At 63.9% G+C, this 25,177-nt stretch overlaps 1 protein-coding gene across 4 annotated transcripts in view; it reads right to left on the reverse strand.

Moving 5' to 3' along the window:
- Positions 1-25,177, reverse strand: part of TAFA5 (TAFA chemokine like family member 5) — a 154,734-nt gene that overhangs the window by 84,346 nt on the left and 45,211 nt on the right. Inside the window, exon 1 of one of the 4 annotated variants that reach the window (XM_072843497.1) lies at positions 9,256-9,421. The exons of 2 other annotated variants lie outside the window; for them this stretch is intronic. In XM_072843497.1, the coding sequence (XP_072699598.1) occupies positions 9,256-9,346 (91 nt within the window). In that variant the 5' untranslated portion in view covers positions 9,347-9,421. Of the gene's footprint in view, positions 1-8,454; positions 8,708-9,255; positions 9,422-25,177 lie in introns of those variants that run through there. One more of the 4 variants, XM_072843498.1, reaches the window with a different exon arrangement.

Here is a 25,177-nt window from a genome sequence, read left to right on the forward strand (position 1 = left end):
CTTGAGATGGGATCATGCTGAATCCGGGTGGCCCTAAATCCAGGGACGAGGGTCCTTGCAAGAGACGAGCGGGGCATTTGGGAGGGGTGAGGACGCAGGCGCCCAGTCCAAAGACTCAGAGACGGCAGCCACAAGCCAGGGGTACCCAGACTGGGCGGTCCTCCCCAGAGAGAGGTCGGGGAGCATCAGGAGCCCCAGAAGGAACAGCCCTGCTGACACCCTGCTCTAGAACGTGGTTCCGTTCCGCAGTTGGGACCCCACGTGTCTTTCTGTGCTTGGGGCGCCCCATGTGCGGTGCTTAGTGCCGTGCCGTCAGAGCCACCGTCCCCTCTGACGTCCGCCCTGGAGCCCGGGTCCCCCAGCGGAGAGCCTCTCGGTCCCTGGCGAGCCTGGACACCCAAGGAAGCGACCAGGGCTCCTCAAGCGCAGCCCCCTACACCTGCGGAAGTTTCCGGAGCTCCCGGGGCCTGCAGCCTGACCCCCGCCCACCGGCGCCCGGTCCTGCACACCCGGCGGGTGCTCAGCAGATGCGCATCCCGCCTGCGAGGTACCTCTCCACGCCTTCCCCACGCCCAAGACCACGTTCCCACCTGAAGGCAGCCCGCGTCTCCCGTGACCAGGATGCAGCACCACCACCACAAATAGAAGGTAACCGTAAAAACACACACACGTGCAAAATGTACAAAATGTGCAAAACGCCGACCCGTGTCCTGCATAAAGCCAGCCCGTGGGCCGGCAGCGGCGCGTGCCGCACTCTGGGAGATGCTGGATTTGCAGCATCTGCTCCACCCGACGGCTGACCTGGGGAGGCAGCGTGCACCCCGACTTGCAGCTCCAAGGGCGTCGCTTCCGTGGGTGCAAACACCCCGAAGAGAAGCCACTGTGCGCGCGTGTGCCATCCCGGCCCCCTGCCTGAGCCAGAGGGGAGGAGCACGGCGAGCCCCTGCACCCCCGAGAGCATGCCTCCCCCTCCCCCGAGCCCCGGCACATGCACGTGACTCCCCGGCCATGTGCTCCCTCCACCACCTGCCCTAACACGTCACCACAAACACGGGGTTCAAGCAACAGGAATCCACTCTCTGGGGGGCCTGCAGGCCAGAGGTCCCTGTGCAGGGAGCAGGGCCCCTCTTCCTCCGGAGGCTCCTTCCTGCCTGTTCCCGCTCCCGGTGGCCGTGTCACCCCCCTGCACCCCCAGCTCTTCTCTCCTAAGGACACCTGTTGTGGGATTAGGGTGGACCCTCACCCAGGATGATCCAGGGTGACCCTGTCTCCAAACCCTTAGCTAAACGACCTCTGCGAAGACCCCATCTCCAAACACGGCTGCATCCACACACTCTGGGCACACACGTTTGGGGGGCCCCACATGTGCATTTCTCACACGTGCACACACTTGAGCTCCGGCCCCACCTCTCCCCCCGGGGCCACTGGCTCCCTAGCACAGAGCCTTGCCCGGCATACAGCAGGCGCTGGGTGTGTGCTCGGCGCACGCCTATCAAGGCTGTCATGGAGGCAACAGTCCTGGGAGAGGGGTGCTGTGGCTGCCCCTGGGGTCAGAGCGCCGAACACCCCCTGAAGTCCTCGGGGCAGAGCTACTGACATGCAGGCCTGGGCTCCGCTCGTAGCGCAGCAACCCAGAGGGCCTGGCTCATCGCCGTGGTAGTTGGAGAAGACAGGTCACGAGTTAATAAAACCTGCCTTCTGTGTTCCGGAAAAAAAAAAAAAAAAAAAAAACCCTGTTTTTTTTTTTTTTTAAGCCTCAACACGGGGCTCGAACTCATGACCCAGAGATCCTGACCTGAGCTGAGATCGAGAGTCAGAGGCTCGACCCACCAAGCCAAAGAACGTGCATTTTAAAGTGAGAACAATAAATAAATAAATAAATAAATAAATAAATAAAGTAAGAACAGCCTCTAAATAGACGTGGGTTAGAACCCACAGGGGCGAGTGTGGACAGGAACAGTGCGGGAACAGGTATTCCCGCAGGGTCCTCGGGCAGCACCCCGGACGGACACTCACTAGGACCCGCCCCACACAAGCTGGGGGCACCTGCAGGCAGGGCAGGGGCGGGGCAGGGCAGAGAGACCCCCTGGGCACACCCAGCTGCAGGTCCTGTTGTCACCAGGAGACTGAGGCCCCGGCCCGGGGCCCTGGCATCCAGGGAGCTCTAACCCCATGGCCTCCCCAGAGGGCAGGCGTACGGCCTTGAGGATGACACCACCTGTCCCAGACGGCCAGGGCCCTCTTCCTGCAGGGGCGCTGCACACCTCGCCTTGGCCTTCCCACGCAGAAAGGGAAAGCAACCCCCCCGCACGCAGCGCCGGCGTCCCCGGGGCCTCGGCCCAGGCCCAGCTGGGAGCGAGGGCCTCCCCTCTGCGGATCCGAGGGGCCGTGAGCTGGGGGCTGACGCAGCTCCACGAGCGGGGCGCTGAGCTCGAGACCCAGCAGAGCCCAGTCTGTTTCCAAAAGTGCAGAACAGGAAGAGAGGAGGACGGGGCGGGGTGCACCTGGGGCAAGCGGGCGGGGGGTGGCAGCCCCAGCATCCGCCAGCCAGGGAGCAGTGCTCGTCCTTCCGCCACGACTCGGGGGCTTCGGGACGGATGAGCCCTATGGGCGTGGGGCCGTCTGGCACCGCAGGCCTGAGAGTCAAGTCCGGGGGAATGTCCTTTGCTCCCGCTCCCGGCCCTCCCCCTGCAGCCGGCCTCCACCTCCGCCATTCAGGGAGAAGCAGACAAGAGCAAAGTGACTCGACGAGCCCCTAGGTGCAGGGGAACCGCACACACCATTGCTCAGGTGACACAGCGGCCGGTCCCGCAACACTGCATGACCACGGCAGCTCTGGCCAGCCCCACGGGAGGTGGGTCCTGGGATGCCCCTGCGCACGTGCCCACGTAGCCCAGGCAGGGCGCCCAAGGGATGCATGTCAGTTCGCCGAGAGCTCCACCACGACGCCCCACGCAGGGCTCCCCAGGTGATGGCCCGAGTGTGCAACACACAGGACATCAGGGCTGCAGGGGAGCTCTCGGTGGGCTGGGCCAGAGTCCTCAGACCTCTTGGCTGCGGGGAGGAGGTGCAGGGCACGTGGGGGGACCTCTACCACCACTTCCCACAAATCTGTTTGGACAAAAGGGTCCCGTGCCCTCGGGGATCAGCGGGGAGTGGCCGTGGGCACCGTCAGGCCGTGGGCACCGTCAGGTCACACAGCTGAGCGTGGCAGGCGCAGACGGTCACAGTGGCCTCAAGGACACCCCACGACGGGAAAGCAATCTGTGCACCCTTGCCCGACGTCTTCCCTGGGCTCGGGGCAGCAAATCGCACAGGCAGTGTGGACGGGGGAAAGCAGAGCGATCCAGTGCAGCCAGGACTTCCGGGGGAGATGCTCACCCTCCTCCCCACCTCCCCGTCCAGAGAGGTGCCCCCCGCCCCCCAGCATGGGGACGGCCTGTCCCTGGGCTTCTTGCCGGCTCGCTGTCGGGAACCTGGGTGTGTCCACGGCAAGGGCCTCCCTCTCAGCCCAGGCCCAGCTCCATGACACCCGTTACCCTCCCTCCCTGCCCGCAGCCGTGGGCCGCCTCTCTCAACAGCATCTGCGGGGGGACGTCGCCAGGGTCCCCGAGCACTTGGTAACTAAGGAAACTCCTGAAAAAGCAGGTGGATCGGGCCTACCGCCCCCCTCGGCCACCTTCCCCCCGACCCTGTCTGCTGGTCCTGCTGCTCCCTTCCCGTGGGGACGCCCTTCCTGGAGGCCTGTCGATCTGTCCGGGGAGGGCGCGCCGTGGCCTGGCCATCAGCACCCCTGGAAGGGTGGGGAGCCTGGCCGTCCCGCACCGGCCGCCCTGGAAGCCAGGACCCCGGGAAGGCCTCCCGGGCTGGGAGCAGCTGGGAGCGTAGGCTGGAGCTCAGACGGGCAGGGAGTGGGGTGCACTCAGCAGGGACGCTGTGAGCGGCTGCGCACCGACCAGATCAGCTGGCATCCCGCATCCTCTTCGGCTTGAGCCCTGAGCCCCTCGCCACCACCCCGAGCACCATCCCGTCCGGCTGATGTAACCCGGGGGTCGTCTGCCCACGCGTGTTGGTGAACCGAGCCCAGAAGGAGCACAGCCGCCAGGCGCCCGGCACGGGGTTAGAGACCCATCTGCCAAGGACCCTGCGTAGCCGCCCGAAGCTTCAGCTTCTCTGCCTTCCCATCCTGCCGGCCGGGGACGCGCCTGGCACCATGCCAGTCTGACTTCCGCATCCCAAAGGCCATCTGCACAAGCGTGTGTGAGCCACGGCTCGGGTCTGCACGAAGGCATCCAGGACGTGTGAGGGGAGTAAGTGTGCAGGCGTGCAAGGGGATGGGTGGGTCCTTGCAGAGAAAAGGGCAACGTGAGCACACACGTGGTGCCTGTCCTGCTGACCTCTGTGACCTCGCTGGGCCTCACTCTGAAAACACCCCTTCCACAGGATGGAATGTGGCCACGCGAGGCGTGGAACCTTCTGGAGATGCTCGGCCATACACGATGTCAGGCGTAATGGAGGGAAACGCAGAGGCCTCCCCTTCCACGCCCCTCATCGGGCTGAGAGGCTGCAGGTACAGGGGCCGTGTGCACATCCGTCCGTGTGTGCACGAATGTGTGCGCGAGAGAGCGTACATGTGACCAGGGCTGAGGCTGTGCCACACACCCAGGGTGGGGGGGGGGCCCAGGGACGGGTCTGGCCTCCACGCAGGAAGAGCTCCCAGAGGGCAGGCTGGGCACCCTGCAGCAGGCAGGGCAGCCACGGGAGTCACTAATGTCCACCCAAAACACACCCCGAATCCATTTGCTAGAACACGCGTGTGAGGAGCAGCCCCACGTCAGGGGCAGACGCACCTGCGTGCATGTCCATGTCAGGACTCCCTTCACACATGTCACACGTGTTTGTACGCTTATCTCTACGAGATGGAGAGGAAGGACTGGCGGCCCCTGCCTGGGTCCTGGTGCCACCACCCAGGCGCTAGGCCCCCACGTCCGCAGCTGTGCCTCAAACCCGGTTCATGATGCACGTCACCGATTCCATGCACCGAAGGGCGTTACACACAAGCCTGGGGAACCTTCGAGTCATCCAACCCCACGTCACTCATCAGTCCTTGTTACAACCGCCGAGGGAGGGGCTGTGGCCGCCCCATAGCCTCTCCACTCCTGGGGTCCCCACACTGTTTGGGGGCCTGCCCCCCATACACGGGCGCAAATGTGGATGTGCGGCCCCGGGAGGGGTCCTGCTGCCCTCTGCGCGCCTCTCCCACCAAGCGAGGCCGAGGCCTGTTCCCGGGGCTGCTGCGGGGGGGCAGCATCAGCTCAGTCCCCCCCCGCCCCCATGTGTGTGACCCCAACGCCGCGGGCTCTGCGGGCCCCAGGCAGCGCGCCCACCTCCCCAGGGGCCTCCGCAGGCTGCCCCCACCGCCCACAGCAGGACTGAGCCACATCACGTCTGAAAAGTCACCTCCATTTCCGGTCCTTTTAGGTGTTAACTTTCACGGCTGTCAGACACTCTGCGCCCAGCCTCCCATTAAGGTGAGTGTGGGTTTTATTTAGATTCTCTGTCACACGAGGAATGATAGTAAATGATAAAAGAGCCGGTTACTCTTTGAGCCTTTCGATCCCACCCCCCCGCAGCCACACGCACTTGCCGGGCCCCCCCAGGACTGTGCTCCCCATGCAGGGAGAAGTCGCCAGGACTCGGTGGGGTCGGGGTCATGGGCCCACTGGGAGAGCCCAGGGCTGGGACCTCCCGTGTGCGTGTGCACATACACCTGTGTGCGGCACCCCAAAGGCACAGGGCACGGCGCCCAGCCTGGAGCTCCCAGGACCACCACACCCTCACCAACCTGCTCATACCTCGGGGGAGCACACGTGCTCTAACCGGGAAGATTTTTGTTTTCATTTTTTTTTTTGATTGAATCAATATTTCCGATGGAATCATACATTCGAAAAGGTGCCGTTAGCCCTAAATTCTCTGTTGTTTAAAATTAGCTGCCGGCTGTGACAAACACGGGAACGCTCCGTGCTGGCGGCTACTCTTGTGACCAGAACAGCAATTAGTGATCCGCGCACAGAGCCACATCCATTAACGGGAGGCCGCCCAGGGACTCGACAGGGTCAAGCATGCCCCCCCCCCACCCCGGCCTTGGGTTCACAGCGAGCAGCTAACCCTGCGTGTGAGTGTTGAGTCGTGTTGACTCAATCACGCTGCGTGTGCCCCAGAGCGGCTGTCCAGGCCCCGGGGGCCACGGCGAGTGCCCAGCTGCAGACGTGGGGCTCACCCATCTCACGCACGCCCCTGCTGCCGGGAGGACTTACAGACACGGACCTCTACCTCCCGACCGTGTTACAGACACAAATCCCGGAGTCTCCCTCCCACTCGCACTTCCTGGCCCTGCTCCTGCCTCGTCTCCTGCGCGACCCCAAGCACCCAAACCTCGGCGCCCAAGGGGCCGGGCCCAGTGAGGGGTCGGCGCTCACATCTCCCTGCCGCTCCTTACTGGTTTTGTTCATCTTCACATCAACACAAAAGCCGTTAATCTGCAGGCAGGGCCGTAATCCGTCAAGCGAATGAAAGATGGGAGAAAGATCTATTAAAGTCCCTCGAAGAGGGAGGTGGGAGCTACAGCTCCAATTCCAGCGGTTCCATTGCCCCCACGTCCTGAGACCACGCGGAGCGAAGGGGAGAAAGCAGCGGCGGCCCTCCTCCACCCTGGGCCTGGCTTGCCATCCCAGAGGCGCCCGGCCCCTTAAGTACGCGGCTGTGTTTTGAACCAGGTCCTAGGATCCCCAAACGTACATTTATTTGCACGCTGCGTTCAGGAGCTGAACACGGGGCCTCCTGCATCCCAGGGCAGGGTCCAGGTGTCCCGAGGAGCGAGCTGGGAAGGTGCTGTCGGGGCCCCGGCACGCCCCGGCCTCCCACGCCCCGGCCACGGCCACGGCCATGGCCACGGCCAGGGGCTCTCTCCAGCTGCCCGAGCCAGGCCCGCTTGCTCCTACAAAGGCTGGGCCAGCCAGGGCTGCAATTAGGGAATCACAATGCACATCCCTCCCCAGTCACAGCCCTATTCATCTTCCCAAACAGTGGGAGGCGGACTGGCCAGAGGGGGACCGACCAGCCACAGGGTGACCTGCATGTCTGCACAAAAGGCGAAGTGTGGACAAACGGCTCCCCGCGTCCCCCATTCTTCATCCCTGAAACACCAGATTCATGGAAATGGCTATTGAAACAACTCTTTCCCGCTCATCTGCGGACGACGAGCCCCAGCTGCCTGCCGGCCGCCTCGCCACCTCCCTCCTGCTGACCAGCACGCTCCCGGAGCAAAGCGGCCCGGCGCCTGCAGCTTGCGTCTCCCGTGCAACGAGGGTGGGCCCCGACAAGGGGACGAAAGGGGCAGGTCAAAAGACAGGGATGCTGCTGGGCCACCCCCAGGCCGCGAGAACCACCGTTTCCAGGCCGACTAACGGGACTTCCAGGACCCCTGGGTGGTGCTGCGCAGGCAAACACTGGACTTCCCGTCTGGCTAAAGGATTCGGTGGCATCGGAGCTCGCACCTGCTCCACGGCCCCGTGTCCTGCCCGGCCCCCATTCTTACACCGCTTTCTAGAACATTGACACGTATGTGTCTGCTTCAAAGTAAACGCCGAGATCTTCTGCAAAGGACTCTCAATAACCGGCCCTCAAAAATACTTCACTCCTGAGCCCGGTGATTTGCTCAAACATTGACCTGCCCTGCACGCAGCATCTTCGAACCCAGGGATAGAAGCTCTTGCCCCTAGACCAAAAGAAACCGTCCTTAAGGCTCGAGGTCTCAGGAGGATGGCACCGTCCTCCGAAGGGACGGGGACCGGTCAGCTCCCGTGGGGCACACGGGAGGGAATCGTTCAGCCACACGCCATCAGAGCAGCCAGTGGCTTCAGTCGCTTACTAAGTCACAGCTTCAGAACCAGGGACGATTCCCTCCATCACACAAACTCCCCACACAGACGGGCACTTGCGACCTTGGAGAGACGCAGTGAAACTTTAGCACGCGTTCCCTCTCCAAAACGAATCCCTTCCCCACCCAAAAAAAGGGAAAGAAAAGTAAAGGGCATAACATCTGAACAAGGCTCAGCTGCCCAGGGGACCCTCTGGCCACCTGGTGGGTCCTCGGATCCTCTGGGTGAGGACACAGCTGAGAACGGCCCTCTGGAGTCGTGCCAGCCCAGCCGGACCAGCCCAAAGCAGAACCACCCACTTCTGATGCAGGTCAGGTAGCCAGTGTTGGGGGGAGCTGGCCTCCACCCTCGGGGGGCGATGCATCAGGCCCCTGCAGGGCAGGGCAGGCCTGCAGCAAACCCCTGGGACGGCCACCTCTCCCCTTGGGGCCTGGACCCAAACCCAAGGGAGAGGAACGGACACGGGGCCGCTGTGGGGAGGTCACCCGGCCTGGGGCTGGCCTCCCACACCTACCTGCTTCCCTGGGAAGCCAGCAGCAGCTCATTAATTAGGCAGGGAAGCAGCTGAATGTTGCAAATCCTTCCTTTGTAGGAACCCGGAGCTAATGAGGATCCGCCGGCATTTCCCAGCCACACCAGCTCCCTCCTATGCTTCGCCTTCCCTGCCGGCCAGGGGGAGCGCGGGGCAGCACGGGTGGGTGGCAAGGTGCCTGAGGGCAAGGGCACCCGACAGCCGCGGGGGCAGTGGGTGCAGCCGGGGTCGGCTGTGCCCCCAGGCTGAGCCCAGGCTGCGGCAGGACGGAGCTCCAGGAGAGCCCTGCTCCCGGGCCGGGAAGTTTGCAGGGGTGCCCACCCGACCGCGCCGGCATCCGGGGAGAGAGGCTCCCCTGTCCCCAAGAAGAACCGCGCAGCCTTCCGGGGCCGCCACCCCGCGCGCCTGAGCACGTCGCAGGACCGGGACCCGGGCGGCCGGGGAGGGCCGCGCGCGCACCCCGGCCCGCAGGTCCCCGGCCCGGCCCCGCGGGCACAGTGGGGAGCGGCCGGCGGCGCGCAGGCCTCGCGCCCGGCTCGGGGAGCCCAGCCCAGCCCCGCGCCCGGCCGGCCGCCAGCGTGGAGCGCGGGTGCCATCTACCGAGGGCCGCGGGGAGCCGGCGGGCGGCGCGGGGAGCGGGCGGGGGCGCGGGGCAGCCTCGGCCGGGCCCGGAGCCCGCGCGCCCCAGCTCCCGGGGAGGGGCCCCCCGCCGCTCGGGGCGCAGCGGCGCCGGCGGATCGTGCTGGGGGCCCGGCGGCCAGGGCAGGGCGCGGGGACAATTACCTTCTTTGAGGAACTGCGCGTGGAGGAGCAGGACGAGGAAGCAGCAGAGCGCGGCCCCCGCGAGCGCCCAGAGCGCCTTCGGGAGCTGCATCGCGCAGTGCGCGCCCGGCCGGCGCCCCCGGAGCCCCCGGAGCCCCCGAAGCCGCGCTGCGAAGGTGCAGGCGCCGCATCCGCGCCCCGCCGGGTGCAGCCGCCCCGCCGCCCGCCCGCGCCCCCCGCCCGCCGCCGCCGCCGCGACTGGAGGCGCCGCTCCGGGCGGCGATGCGCGTCCCGCGGGCAGGGGGGGCGGGGGGCGGGGGGCGCGGGGAGGCGGGGGGCGGGGGGCGGGGGTTAGCGGGAAGTCTCGGGCCGCGGCGGCCGCCGCTCCGGCCACTCGGCCAGCATCGCGGGCTGCGGGGCGCCGGGGGCCCGGGCGCGGGGGGGCGGCCGCCGCGGCCCCATGAATCAGCCCCGCCGCCGCCCCCGGAGCCGCGCCGCCCGCAGGGCCCGGACGGCGGGCCGCCGATTGCGCAACGGCCGGCGCACGGGGTCCTGCGCGCTCGGCCCTCCGCCGCCTTCCTCCGCCTTCCGCCGCCTTCCTCCGCCGCCGCCCCCGCCGCCCCCGCCGCCCCCGCCGCCGCGCTCGCTCCGGCCGGGGCTCAGGGGGCCGCGCCGCCGCCGCGGAGAGCCGGGCTCGGGGCCGGGGCTGCGCGCAGGGCGCGGGGCCGCCGCAGCATCGCCGCCGCCGGGGCCCGGCCGAGCCCGCCCAGGTCCAACTTGCGCGGCCCGCGCGGCCCCGGACGGAGCCGGCCTCCCCGCGCCCCGCGCCCCGCGCCCCCGCGCCCCCCGCGCCGCGCGCCCGCTGCGGTCGGACGAGGCCCGAGGCGAGGCCGCGAGCAGGGCCGGCGGCGGTGCCGACAGGTGGGGCCCGCCCGGCCGCCCGCTGCTCCGCTCGCCCCAGCCGGAGTCCGGCCCGCGCCCGCCGCCGTCTGCGCTCCGCCCGGTCCGCGGAGCCGCCGATGCGCACTGGGCCGCGCAGGGGACCCGGGGGACCCCCGCCGCCCTGCAGCGCCCCCGCCTGGCGCGCCCGCGGGTCAGGCGGGGCCTGTCCAGCCCAAAACCGCGGGTCGGGCTCCACCTAGGTGCGCAGGGGCCTCACTGCAGAGCCTCCGCGGCGGGCGGCCGCCTCCAGCGCGCCCAGCCCCCTCCGCGCAGCCCCAGCGGTGGGGAGCGCCCGGCCCAGGCCTCGCGGCGGCCCTCCTGCCCTCCGCTGACCCGCGGCACCTCTGCCGGGGGACACACGCACACCAAGTCCGGGGCCGGGGCCGGGGAGGTGAGGGCGCACAGCAAATGCCCAGATGTCCACGACAATCTGGAGGCAACGGGGGCACCTCCCTGCCTGCCTGGTCCGGTCTAGGCAGGGGCGCTCTTCCTTCTGGCCACTGGCCTCGCCTGCGGTGCCCGGGCCCAGGAGCACCCGTGTCCTGCTGAGGGTGGCTGCCCGGCACCGAGGCTGCTGTAGTAGGTAGGCCTCCGGGCAGTTTTGGCTGAATTGAATTCAAAGGCCCAGCAAAGAGCTGGCATGTGGAAGAGGGCCGGAGGCTCTGCACCAACCTGTGCCTTTGCCTTGCTCCAGACAGGTGGGCGGCAAGGACACCTCCCCCTCCCCAGGGCATGAGGGGCTTTGTGAGGATAAGGTAGGGCTGGCAGGAAGGCGGCTCCTTCCTGCCCAGACATCTATGTACCAGGAAGGGAAAGCCGGCAGACCTGGAAGGGGCTCCCAGAGGTCAGGTAGGTCCAGGCCCCCACTGTGTGTTTGGGGAACCTGAAATCCGCAGACACATGGACGCAGGCACCAAATCCAACAAAGAAGGGCAGGCCAGGACTAGCGCCCCGTTCGCCACTGCCTGCTTCCCATGATCCTCGGGTACCAGCCCCTGATCAGAGGGGAGGCCACCTGAGAGTCCCTCCCACGCCTCTGGGGACATCAGTCCCCAAGGCCCCTGCCCTCCTGGGAAGCGTTGTGAGATGAGGGTGCCAGTCCCAACCCTCACCCAGAGAAGTGGCCCCAGTCTCGCCCCAGCCAGCGACTCGGGACCTCAGAGAGGGCTGGCGTTCTGCAGCCCCTTCTCGGAGCCCCGTTTCCTGTCCTGCTCCCCTGCCTTCACCCCCTAGACACTTTCCAGTAATACCCTACCTGTGGCAATCACTGGGGGAACCGTCCTGCCTCGTGTGCACAGTCTGACCTCCACCAAGGTCACTGCCGTCATTCCTCACGCGGAGCAGAGCTGTCCGCTTCAGAAGGCTTAAGGGTCACCGGGGCGCTTATTCTGTTCGCACACCCAAGACCCCAGAGAAACATCAATCGGGAAACAAAGCCCACCACTGACATCCCATGTTCCCAATTAGGTGCATATTATTTGAAATTTGGAAAATTGAAAAATACTTTAAATTCACCAGGGGAACTTTAAAAACTAACCATTTGGAGAATCTTTCTGTAAAGAGAATTAAAGAAAAGGAAGTTCATAAAGAGAAGCACGTGGGCATTTATTTGCAACAGGTAGGTTAGGAGGACCTATGAGTCCTGCTGTGGGGGCCAAAGCACCTCCTCCTCTGGGCACCAAGTACTTCTACCAGTAAATGTGTGTAGCATTGCTTGTACCCCTAGAGGCAGTAACGGGAAGATCGAGGGACCCTGTGGCTGGCGCCCACAAGAGTGGGTCAATAGTGCACATGATGGAGGCCCCAGTGCCACTGGGAAGTCTGTTCAAAAGGCCAGGGTAAGCATCAAGGCAGACCTTGGACAGAGACTTCCAGTTCTCACCAGAAAGACGTTTTCAAAATTGATAAAACTGTAATGGTGTTGAGAGTCAAGAATGAGGACAATCTGGAGGCCAGAAAGGGTGAGAAATTCAGGAATGATGCTGCAGGACAGGGCCTGAAGCTGGAGCCACCAGAAGCATGCCCAGGTCCTCCCCTACTGGCCTGTGTTGCCAAAGGAGGAAGCAGCGCGTCCAAGGCACGTGGGCACGTGCTCACAAAGTGGACACTCGCTGGAAGGGGGTGTCTGACACCGCCACACACAGCTGGTGTCAGACAAATTTAGCTCAGGCTTGAGAGAGGGGAATGCTGTCCAAAGAGAAAGGTGGCCCCAGCCCGGAGAGGTCCCCAGATGCTGGAGGCGTAAGACCCTGGTTGGAGAAAGTCTGCATCCTGTGTGGTATGTCTCTGGCTTACGATCGGCATTACCTTCGAGTGGGCACAGAGGCAGTAAACACAATAGTGTAGATATAACTGTGATTCCGCCACTGACAGAAATCCTAGGAATCTTCATATCACATTACAGCTGTTGCAAATATTGCAAAATACTGTTTCTGTTCACCTTGACTTCAAATTACAGTTGTCCCACTGCCAGACGTTCTTACATAATGTTTTAATAAAGCAAACATATTACTCTATCAAAATCAACTTTCCAACATTTGATAAAACTCGTTTTGATATAATTGGTTTTCTTGGTACTTTATATGTTTCTATGTTGCACTGAGAAGGGTCCCACTGGCTTCCCCAGATTGCACAAACAGGACTGGGAAATACCCCCCAACCCAGATTCTCCCAGTCAAGCAAGAAGCCTGCTGGGCTTCACAAGACCATGGTGACCCACACTGACCAGTCACTGCACACACCTCAGCCTTTATTCCTAGACAGGGAGGACCTGGCAGGCAGGACCACCAGGTAGCTGCAGAAAGGCAGTGGCATGAACAGGAAGGAAGACTCAGGATGCTGATAGTCTACACCTGAAATGAGGTGGCTGAGATCAGAAATGATTCGAGGAAGAGAGAAATCATAATAATCATTCTAAGTAGCATCATTCAGGCTACTCTGAAGTAAAGGAAACTGAGAGAGCAAAAAAAGTCAGGAAATGAATGTGCTAACCACCTTTAAGCTCAGGGGCTTGGGCATTACTGAAAACCGGGGTGCAAAAAAACCGGCAAAGGCATGTCCCAGAACAGAGAGCAAGTGGAAAGCACCCCGAGAAGGTAGGTGAAAGTCGAGACACACACGAGGTATAGCCTGGCTGCCAACCTTTCACTCACTAGGCATTCTAAAGGAGAAAAACAAAGGGAACAGAGAGCAGGAAAAGTCACATATGTGAAGTGAACACCCATCATCCAATACTAGGGGCCCCATATTCTGAGCAGATCCACCGGGCAGGCCCAGACCCAAGAAATGCAAGAAAACCTCAAAATCGGTCAGAAGAAACAGAACACCAACAACCAATAATGACTTTCCATTTAGCAAAACCAGCTTCTGGGAGCAATGGGAGCAGGCTTTTTAAGTCCTGACGGGAAAGGATACGGCTTCCAGAATTTTATACCCAGCTCAACTGTCCACATGGCAAACCACTGAAGGGCATTTGAGAGTTCAGTTTAACCCGTGACAGACCCCAAACAAAAAGCTGACATGCCAGCAGCCAGAGGAATCCAGAAATGGGATGTGGGAATATGGGATCAAGAAAACATAGCCTCTCTGACTCTTCAGAACCACAGTAAACTAAAGAAAATGCGTACAAATGCATGAGGCCCTCACACATGGAAGAATCTCCTTCCACTGCTAAAACCCTTTGCAATAAATCCCTCTTTCTCCACCGAGCTCACCACAAATGTGACATATGCATAAAATCTGTGGAGTAATACCATGACTGCCATATTTTCATTTTCAAGGTTTAAAACCAAGGTGTAGATAAAGCTCAGAAAATTATTTATAGTAGAAAGATAATTAGAAGTTCTTAATTCTTGTGTTTTCTTAATTATACAGAGGAAGTTAGGTGGAAAGTGGAAGTGGAGAGTGGGCTTTGTGCATCCTCCCCAGCTTGGAACACAGGGGGCAGGTGCCAGCCCGTGGCGATGAGACGCAACATGTCAGCAGGCACCCGAAATCAGAGGGTCAGGTAAAAAAAAAAGTAAGTAAAAACTACAGCTACAGCGGAAGGGCCAGAAGGGGCAAAGAGTACACTCTTCACAGTTTTGCTCCTGGGGAAACGGTCAGGGAGGTAGAATCATAGAATCTTGTCATTTCAAAACTTAATTGGCTGCTTGAATTTTTTAACACACAGGCCATGTGGTGTTCTATGACTTGAGAAAGTGTATTATCCCAAAGATAACGTGACGTGCGTTCTATCCATATAACGCAAAGGTTTGCAGTAGCTAAAGAGAATAAGACAATGGTGTACACGTCCACGGGTGTGTGTGTGCAATAGCCGTCTGCAGGGATTTGTTAAAATAGTGTGAGCACGTGCACTTTCCAACCACCAAAGGCCGTAGGAGTGGTTGGGGCGGGACTCTGGCCTTGGTTAATGGGGAGAAGTCATCTCAGTGGAGGAGAGTCCGGGTGGCATCCTCAGAGGGAGGAAGACGCAGTAAATGCAGCAGGTAGGGAGCTAGCAGGCAGGCTTCGGGAGTGGACAGGAGCAGTGTTGGGGCCTGCATGCCGACCCAGACGGCCACACCCTTGGGGAGGCCTTGGGCACAGGAGGCCGTGTGGGAGTGGAGCTGCAGGTCGGGACACCGGGCAAGTCTGGCATCGCCTTGATGGCCTACAGACACCCTGGGAGGGTAGCTCCTCCTCTTCCTGGGTCCAGGATGGGGCAGGGGCAGGAGGGCAGCGTCTACCTCAGGAACACCAGGAGGGGAGCCCCAAGCCCCCCAGAGCTGCGTGCCTCACACTCACCCAGGATCAGAGCAAGGGCTGGTGCAGACTCTACCGAGGTGCCCACACTGCTCCCACGTGGCTGGGCCCGCATTCTCATGACACCGTGAGACCCAGGCCCCACTTCCACAAGAACAGTTGATGCAACAAACAGGCAGGGCCTGGCCCTGGGCAGCACAGTGCGGGGTTTCCATGGAAGCCGCAGGGACACCTGCCAGGACAGAAGAGCCAGGCTTGTCCACTGAGGAAGGGCTGTCCTGCCCAAAACGACACCGCGATGCCTTAATTACAACCGGACTCCCAGTGTCCTCGGGAGGCTCCATCCAAGGACGGACACGCCATCCCAGAGGCCACCAAAGAGAGAGCCTCCTGGACCCAATCAAGCGGTCACCTGTATTCCTGCAGAGCGTATTCGAGGGGAGAAGATGGGTGGGTCAGCGGGATGGGATGGGCGGGGAGACGGCCGCTGCCCAGGAAGGCCGCGCTGGCTGAGCCACAGCAGGGCTCGTGATGGTGAGACACTCGGGGCAGGCGCTCTCGGCCCCCAGCTGGACAGCCCGGGCGAGCCCTGTGTCTCTGGCCGTGAAGGGGACCACAGCACAGCGAGAGTCCTAGGAAGGGACTTCTGGGCACTACTGAGGGGCCAGGCAGGCCGCGCGGCCGTCAGTAACCCAGAGCAGCGGGAAGGGACAGAGGAGACGTCAGAAGTGGGCAGACCTGGGCGATGAGCCGAGGCTAGGCCCAGCGACACGGGCGGAGGGCTAGAGGTTGGCGGGGGAATGTGCCGGAAGCCTGCTGCGGGCGCCGGGAGTGCTGACAAGTGTCTGGTTTCCAACGAGCCAAGTCTGGGCCACCTAGGAGGTGAGGGCAGGCGTGAGTGCACAGCAGGTGTCACGAGTCCGGAGTGGAGGGTGCAGGTCCTGGCGCACAGAAAGGAAGCGAACACCCGGAGTGGCCTGTGAGCGGCCGGCAGGAGCCCCATGGCAGGAGCCCGGATGCCAGCAGGACGCGCAAGAGGCGTCTGGCTGGCGCCACCTGAGCCCAGGGGTCAGGCTGGCTCGGCATCTGGAAGCGGCCAGCGCATTCAGTGCCCACACAGTGGATCCTGTGTGCAGGGAGCACGCAGGGCAGGTCTGCTAGGCACACGCGCACCGTGCACAGTAGTGCACGCGTGATGGGGTGCACGGAACAGCTGTGGGAGCACGGGAACACGCACACCACTGGCACACATGACATCTACCTGGCACATACACTGGGCACACACACCGCATGCAGGGGAGGATCATGACATGCACGTGAAAGAGGCATGTGTGACACACGTAATGGGCACATGTGGCAGCTGTGCCATCGACACGGAACATACCCGCCGGGCACACATGATGGTGTGCCAGTGCCCGAGGTACACACTATGGCACCACGCTGAACACATACAGCGGGTGCACACAACCCGCACGCCAGGGGGCACCCACCCGCACATGACACAGGTGACACCCATCTCCGGGAGAACGTGATGGGGGCCAGGTGAGCAGGAGCCACCCCCTAAAGACAAACTGTCACAACGGACGGGGCTGGCTCCTGTATGCGAGCCCAGGTGTGCGTGTGGATGGTTACACGCATGTCCTGTGGGTGCATGCCCACGTTTGTACTGTTTGTGGGTGTGTGCATGTGAACACATGTGCATCTGTGCGTAGCTACGTGTGTGCACGTGCTCTGCCCGTGTGCCTGTGTTTGTGTCTGAGCGTGCATGCTGCGTGTACGCGGGGGTGTGAACGGGGTGTGTGCACGCACGCACCGCTCTGGAAATCCACACCGCAGAGGGTTTCGGGGGATAGACACGAATTCCCCGGGGCCCGTGCTCCTTCTTAAAGCCTCGAGTTTCAAAGACGGGTTTGTCAACAGCGGTGAAACACATCCTCACGCAGAACCTCTGCTTCATGAGTCCGCGCCGCAGCCGTGTGCGCTGGCCCCGCACCCCAGGCTGGCCGCACGACGTGGGCTTCCTGGGGGGCGGGAGGGGGGCCCAGCTCTTTTATCTTAAATTCTGTTTCACCATCTGGAGTCTTCCCAGCTGGGCTGGACTTCAGGAAGCCAGTATTTGTTGCCATTATTTTTAGTATCGAAAGGAGAAGAAACTCACTCTCGATCCGTGTTTCTGAAGAGCTGGGACCCGAGTCTGGCACTGAGGACCCAGCGGGAGCTCCGCCCCCCGGGGAGCCCGAGTGCAGGGTGCTGGTCGCTGGCCGGGACACAGGGGGACACCTCGAGCTGGATGCGCGTCCCGGGGGAGGAAGCCCCGGTCCCCGCTCTGCCCCACGTCCGTCCACTCTCTGGAGAGTGGGAGACGCGCGGCGCCCACGGGCCCCGTTTTGGGGGCACACTGGCGGTGCTCTGCGGGGCACTGGAGATGCTGTACAAGCGGCTCTGCGCGAATCCCCACCTCGTACCCTGTGCTGATGCCTGTGGCGTAAATGCACCTGCTGCAGCCCCCGTGGGGACACGGAGCTGACTCGGCCTGATCCAGGTCACCTCGGCAGGCCCCCCACTGAGAACGCAGCCAGGCAGCAAGGGGACAGCCAGGACCCCCGAGCACACACATGTACAAATGCACGCGTGTCCTCGGGCCGAGGTTTGCCAGGATGACTTTGAGGAGGTCACAATCAACTAGCACTCATCCCGGTGACCGAGGCGGAGAGGGCTGTGGGTCACCGGGCGCGGCCACGCAGCCACTGCTCCCTCCTGATCACCGCTCCCCCCCGGGGCCGTGACCCTGTCCCAGAACTGAGCAGGCTGGAGCCTCCCCCAAACTGTCCCCTGTCACAGAGAACACAAAGCAGCCGAGGGCACAGCCACCCATTGTGGGGGCGGGCGGAGGGACCCCCACCCCAGGCCCTGGTGTGGCTGGGCACCCCCCACTTGCCCCCTGCCCGCTGGCCCAGCGGTGATCCCTGTGCCCCCCTCCCCCCCGCCTCCCAGTGATGCTCAGGGCACAGATCGCAGCTCCTCGGGCAGAGCTCGTCACGCGTGGGGGCCCCTGCCCACTGGCTCTTCTTTCCCCTCCGTGTGCATGTAGAGGAAGCAGCGTCGTACCCCACAGGGAGCTCTGGGGGGACACCCCCGGCCCTCACCCCAGAATGGAACCTCTGGCTATGCTCGCAGTTTGCGTCTTCACAAGGGGCGTAGGCCCTGGCCGGGCTCCAGCTGAGCCGTCGCCAGCCCCGCACATCCCAGGGCGACTGAGGTCCACGTCCTCACTCGGGCAGAGCGTCGTGGGGCACACGGGGAGGACCGGGGGAGAGAAGGGCCCCCGGCTCAGGGAGGGTGCACCCCGGGCCCCTGAGTTCAGCCGAACCGCAGGACAGCGGGGCACAGGCAGGCCGGGCACCCAGCACGCGGGGAGCACGCGCCTCTGCTGGCCTGGGGTCTGGGGCTTTCCCCGCTCTCTGTGACCCCCTCCTGCCCCCCCAAACACACAGGTGACACCTCTCCCGGCCCCCGGCTGGGACTGGGCCTCTCCACGTGGCATCCATGGCTGCCGGCAGGCCCTCGCCCCCCACCAGCCCCGTCTCCTGTTCCAGGCACGTGGCCCCTCAGGTCACACCCGCCTCTGCAGGCTCAGCCAGGAAGCCCCCATCTATGCCTCATCCCGTGTAAGCCACTCTGCAGGGCCGTGCGGCACCTGGAGGAGGGGGCTTCAGGGAGGGGCAGGCTCGCCCCCGGCTGACCCCCCACCTCTGCCAGCCCTACCCACCGCCCCCGCAGCACGGGCACGGCTCTTACCTGGCACGCTGGCCACTGTCGCCCAGCTCCCCTTTTGCAAATTCTTATCTCCGCTCCACACACATCATCTCACACTAGCTGAGCTCACGGCCTGTTGGCTTATGGTGGGAGGATGCGCCTGGGAGGGTCACCCTGGGGGTGCCCGGTGGCCCCCGATCCTCTGAAGCTGATGTGTACCCGTGGCGCCTCCCACGGGCCTCAGGGGCCTGGGCGGCACTTGGGACGGAACGGGATGCAGACCCGCTGCCCAGAGCCGGCCCCCCGGAGGAGAGGGACGCTGCTCCCGGGCATTGCCCGCCCCACCAGCCGGGCACCTGCTGTGATCAGGGCCAAGGGGCTGGGTGGGCGGCAGCCAGGTGTCCAGCGTGGCCCGAGGGCTTCCAGACGGGACGACCTAAGGAGGCCAAGGCTTCCACGCAGGACAGAAAGGCCTCATCAGCGGGAGAAAACACCAGCTTCTGCTCAGAGCCGGCACTCAGGTGGGCCGAGCTGGGCAGGGCTGCCAACGGTCCAAGATCCGGGCCTCGGCTTTTGGATATTTTTTAGAATGTTGCTGGACGGACAGCCTCGTGGCTTTAATGCTGGAATGGGAGGTCTCCCCCCAGGGAGAGGAACCTGCTCGGTCTAGCAGCCCGAGTGCAGGTCTGGGGACATCTGGGTCCCCGCTGCTCTGTGCAGGCCTGGCACTCGGCCACGGCAGCGGGTCCTCCCGTGGTCCCGGAGCCCACCCTGTGCCTGAGCTGGCACCCTCGCAGGGACACGGGGTCCTCTCCCGCCTGCCGCTGGCCGTGGCTGTGCCTCCAGGGAAGCTCCAGCCGGCACCATCTGGCTCCTGCTCCAAGCCCACCTGGCCACCCCAGGGCCCCACCCCTGCCATCCATCCAACCGTGGCCACCGGAGAGGCAGCGAGACAGAGGAAGACAGGCTTTGTCTCCTGGGGTTTCCGTTCTCTGCCCCTAACTCCCTGCACGGCTGTGGATAGAGGCTGAAAGCTCTCGGAGACTCAGTTTCCCCAGGTTGTCTCCTCTACAGGGCTGCCCAGAGGAGTCACTGCAGTCGGGGGCACAGCTCGGGGCTGCGGGCTGGCTCTGCTGCTGCTGACGGCTAGGAGAGCTATGAAGCAGCCCAGGACATCCCCCCCCAGACGGTGACTGTCCCCCCGACAGCATGGCCGGCCTTCAGGCTTCCCGCAGCCCCCGGGATCCCTGCTCCCTGCATGGCCGCAACCTGTCCACCCGCTTCTCCATGGCCCGCGGCTGGGACCTTCCCGTGTCCTCAGTGGACCAAGGAACCGATCACATGAACGGACAGTGGATGGTAGCCAGACTGCTCACGTCAGCTCCGCGAGGGCCGCCGGGGAGCCCAGACACCCCTCAGCAGCCCAACCGCTCAGGCCTTTGATCAGAGACCAGCAGCTCCTGCAGGCCTGTCCCCATCTCCAGCTCAGGACCCATGAGAGAGCCCGAGGAGGCCAGCCGGTGACGGGAATGCCCCGCCACTCTGCTCAGCTGCCCCACACCACCTCAGTACAGCACGACAGGTGCCCCGCCGGCCACCAAGCCTCTGCTCGTCCTCCTCCTCTGTCCCTGGGTGGGGGAGGACAGCTGCCCAATGTGGTCACTGGGCAGCCACCACCCTCCTGTCTCCGTTCTCACGGCTGCTCCCTCGGGCCTCCTCGCTCATCGTCTACACACACGTCCTCGTCTCGGGGATGCTCCGGGGATGCCACACTAAGCCACTTAGCTGGACGGTGCACCTTTTACAAAGAGGACAGCGGGGGGGCGGGGGGGCATCGTGTACTGCCCCACAGCACAGTCAGGGCAGGAAGGACAGAGCGGCCGGGGATGGAGCGGGACATGGTCCTGGAGCAGGCCAAGCCAGGAAGGCACTGGGAGCAAGGACACAGGATGGCACTGGGCATCTCTGCCCCAGGGCTCTCTGCATTGACCTCTCGGCCCCACTGCCCACCCCCCACTAGCTAAGGATATTCACACGGGCCTTCTAGGTCCCAACCTGGCCCTTGGGGTCCGGGCCAGGGTCCAGGCCATCCCCCCCACCTGACCTCCCACCAAGATGAGACGCCGGGCCTGGGCAGGGGGAGACACGGCTTTCTGCTACAACGCGCTGGCCCTGCTGTGTCAAGGACCACCCCGCCTTCCAGAACCGGTCTGGGGGACAAGGCTCTAGAGTGTTAACGACAGCGGCGGTAGCGACAGCTGACATCTCACACTTCTGTGGCCCAGGAGGCAGCCGGGTCCTTGCCATGGCCCTAATCCCTGAGACACAGAGCCCGCGCCGGGGTGGGAGCCCCGAGGCCACTCCCCGCAGCCCACCCCGCGGCCCTTTCCAGAGTGATGGAGGCCGAGCACCGGCCGTGAGCGGGGACACCGGAGCCGATAGCACCGACTTCTGCGAAGGCCCAGACCAGCGTAGGGATGTCAGAAAACAGCTGTTGGGTTTTAAGAAACGTGTGGGGTCACCGTTTGGGAGCGCGTGGTGTGTTACCACCTGCTGGCGTCTGGAACTTTCTAACAGGGACGCCGGCTCTTAGCCGTGATCATCACCTCAGTAATCGCCAGCGTCAATCATCCAGGCCCCCAAGAAGCGGCAGGTTATTGCAGGGGTGAATGGGGAAGAGGAGGCCCGTGTTCATGTGCCGTCCAGCGCCTGGCCCCGCGAGGGCCTGCAGGAGGCGCCTGGCGTCCGTGAGCAGTTCTCCCGCATTGGCGTGGCAGGAACCACTGCTGGGCAAACTGGGTGCTGGACGCCGAGGGCCCCGGAGCCCAGGGGGACGCCGTGGCAGGAAGCTCTCGCTGCCCCCGAGGGAGAGGCTTTGCTCTCCGTGCTCAGATCCCCACGGGCTCTGCGTCTCTGCCCTTGAAACAGGAAGGATACTGGTGCCCAGGGAGGGCGTGCCAGGCCAGGCCCTGAGCCCCCCAGACACCCCTGCGCGGACGCCCAATGCAGCAGTCACTGGTGTCACGCGTGCGCCATGCCACAGCTCAGGGCAGGGCTCCGTCCTGCCCAAGGGGCAGGAAGCAGGGACAGCGGGGCTCTGGAAAGGCCCCGGCCAGCAGGGGTTGGCCGGGCGGGGAAGGGGCCCATGGCCAGGTGGGGCCTCTGTTTCGGGACAGACACTCCCTGGGGCCTGAATGAGAGCTCCCGGCTATGGCCCACGTCCCCAGCAAGCCCCATCCGTGCTCAGGGTCCACGGATGCAGGAACATGAGTGCCCGCTGTCCTCCTCTGCCCGCAGCCCACACACCTGTCACCCACGGCTCTGGGTGGCGGGACCAAGACGTCAGCAGATCCATCTCCTGGGCCAGGCCTCCTCCTGAGTGTAGATGCGGTGTCCAGACACACAGAGGTCACTGCTTTCCCGTCTCTTCCAAGAAGGGCACTAACCCCACACGCCTGCCCCGACCGCCTCCCGGGGCCTCACCAACACGGGGTTAGAGTTTCAGCATATCCGTGGCAGGCGCAGGACTCAGGCCCGTCCCCGCAAATGGCCCAGCACGCACCTGTTCATGCATCTGTTCCAGGAGCCCGCAGGCTGGGAGAGGAGGTGCAGAGGGGGGCCGGCCCACATCCGCCCGTGGGTCCATCTGGACCGCGTGGGTGCTGCACGCTGCATGCCCCCCTCACCACCCCCTGCTCCGCTGGGACCGTGCCCTCCCACAGCCCCGCCCACGTGTTCACACTCGCATCTCCCGTGGCTGCGCGTGGAGATGCTCAGGACACGCCCCCCCCAGGTACCTGGGAACGAAGGGGGATGCTCCCCAAGCCCCCGGCGCTCGGAACGGCCGCCCCCAGAGTGCCGGCAGCAGGACGCAGAGTGGCAAGGACCCGACTCAATTTAATAACTTCATTACTGGCTTTAAGGATGCGTCCCTGTAAGTAACCTGCAGCTGGAAAATGCAGATGATTATGGGCTGGAGACACTGGAGAGGTGTGACGACGATTAAACCACATTATGTCAGCTCCGGAGAGGGACACATTCAAACCAAGATTTAATTTGTCCGTGTGTAAAACGCGAGACTTTAAGAAACACCTAGGGCAAGTAGCAAATGAGTGTGTGCCGCGGAAAAGCAGACGACGATTTGCCGGCTCCCAGCAAATTGGACATAAGCTCTCATCATAATGCAGCCACAGCGCGTGAGCACGCGGTAACGACTACATCGGGACGGTGGGGCCCTGGCCCTGAATGAGAATGAACTGCACGTCCCGGCTCTCTACCCACCCGCGAGTTCCTGACACCCCGCCGGCCCCCAGGAGCCTGTGCTGATCCCGGATGTCGGGGAGGGGGGACGCCAGGGGGCGGGGACTTGCCCATGAGCACCTGACGCCGCGGGCCACGCATCTCCCACACCTGCGTCCCCAGAAGGTAGGCCATGGCCCCGAGGGGGGTGAGCACCAGGACTCGGGGGTGGGGGGAGCCCAGGGGCTGCTCTGGCAGGAGTCCCCACCCCCCGGGCCCCTGCATTGTGCCCGTGTACTGGTCCCCAAGGCGTCCCGCATCTCCCAGGGGAGCCCCTCCGTCCCCAGGACGTGTCCCTGGAAGGCGCCGGCCATGCCTGGAGCAACCCCAGAGTGTTCACTGGAAGGAAGGCCGCCCTGCAAGGTCACAGCGAGGACGCGGCAGGAGGCCGCGTGTCCAGGCCTTCCCCACACGAGGCAGGCGGGCAGGACAGACAGGGAGCAGCTGGGCCAGGGAAAGGCGCTCAGCGGGGAGAGACACCTGGAGGTACAAGGCCGGGTGGTAAAGCCTCAGGGCTGCCCCTCGAGCCCCATGGATCTCACGTGCTGAGCGCACAGCCACGGCCGCCCAAGGCCAGGCCACACCAACCCGGTGCCCGTAGACACCCACGTCCCCTTCGTATCCCTCAGAGCTGCTGGCCAGCGGGCGGGATTCCCCGCCAAACCTTCGGGTGGTGGCAGGTACGAGGTGTTTGGGTTGTTTGCTGAAATCTTGAGCCAGAACTGGAGCCTGGGGCCCAGCTTCCTCCCTTGCAGGTGAACATCACCTGCACGGCCAAGACCCCTTTGGTTCCGGCCAAGACCTTGACTCAGGTGCAGCTCCTGGGACCAAGACAGGTCCTCCAGGGACGTATCCTGACACTTCTCTCCAGCGGCAGGGTCCAGGGAAGAGCCCTGGTCAGCAGCACCGATGCTCAGGCGACCCGCCCCGCAGCCTGCTGCTCCTTCTGGACCACCCCCAGCAACGGGGACGCCACCTCCCGGGCACAGAGGGGGGGGAAGACAGAGGGCCGAGAGCCTGCAGCCTGGAACCTCTCCCGGGGAATCCTGGAGAGAGGCCCAGCTGGCAGAGACCCTGGCCGCGGCCACGGAGAGAAAAGGGACAGGTGCTCCCAGGTCCCTGAGGTGCCGCTTGGTGCGTTCAGTCCTGGGAGCAGCCTCCGAGGGGCCCTGCGCCCCCGTGCACCTCACCGTGTCCGGCCGTCTGCAGGGACAGCCTGGCCGTGTCAAGGTCGTGGCCCGTCACGCCCGCTGGGAGTCAGCCCCCTGTGGTCCCCGGGTTCCTGGCCGCCGGCAGCCTCTTGCGGGATTCGCTGCTCCCTTCACAAAGCAAAGGTGTTCCAGTGCGGGCCTCCCTGGGAACATCTCTCCCCCGATGAATGCAGATGGCAGAGGCTGATTTAAATAAATCTATTAATTATCCCCAGCTTAGCATGCGTGTGTATGTGTGTAAGCTGGAGCTCCTAAATAATGTAATTTCAAAAACCTCAGCATCTATTACATTTAATTACTTCTCCCTGCGGTGTGCGGGATGGAGGCGCGGCGATAAGTACGCAGGCCCCTGGAGCCCGCGAGCCCCAAGGGGGCGGCTCCGCAGGAGGGGCAGGCTGCTCCCTGCATCCCCAGGGACCCGCCCCTGCCCGGACTCCTCTCCTCCGCCCGAGAGCCCCTCCGACAGGAGCCTCCCCCAGGGTCCCAGCAGCGTCACCTCCCACGGGGGGTGGGGGTCACAGGCCACCCTCGCCAAACCCCCGATCCACCAGACGCCCAGTCAGGCTTCCAACGTGAGGTCTTGCCAGGACCCTGGGTCCCCGCTAAAGCTCCCCCCCAGAAGCCGGCCTGGGAAGAGGAGTGAGCCGCGGAGGACAGAGGACGCTGCCCTAGCAGCAGGACCAGGGATGTCCAGGGTGTGACCTGGCCCCACAGCGGGGCCATCGGCCACCTCCAGCCCCGGCCTAATGCCCCGGGGACGGGTCCTGAAGGCCTCCACCCCCGCCCCCCACTTTCTCAGCTGCGGCAGGGGGTTTGGACGGTGGTGCTGGCAAAGGTCACCCCTCCTCTGAAGCCGTATGGGGACAGGGTCCCCTGGCGGCATGGAGTGCCCAGAGTGTGGGATGCTCCACGGCCCCAGGCACCCCCAGGGTTAGCCACTTCCTTTTGTCTGTGTTAGCTCACCCCCGCGCCACGCCCCGACTGTCTCTCCA

Source organism: Canis lupus, chromosome 11, assembly GCF_048164855.1.
Source record: "Canis lupus baileyi chromosome 11, mCanLup2.hap1, whole genome shotgun sequence".
NCBI classification, from domain to species: domain Eukaryota; kingdom Metazoa; phylum Chordata; class Mammalia; order Carnivora; family Canidae; genus Canis; species Canis lupus.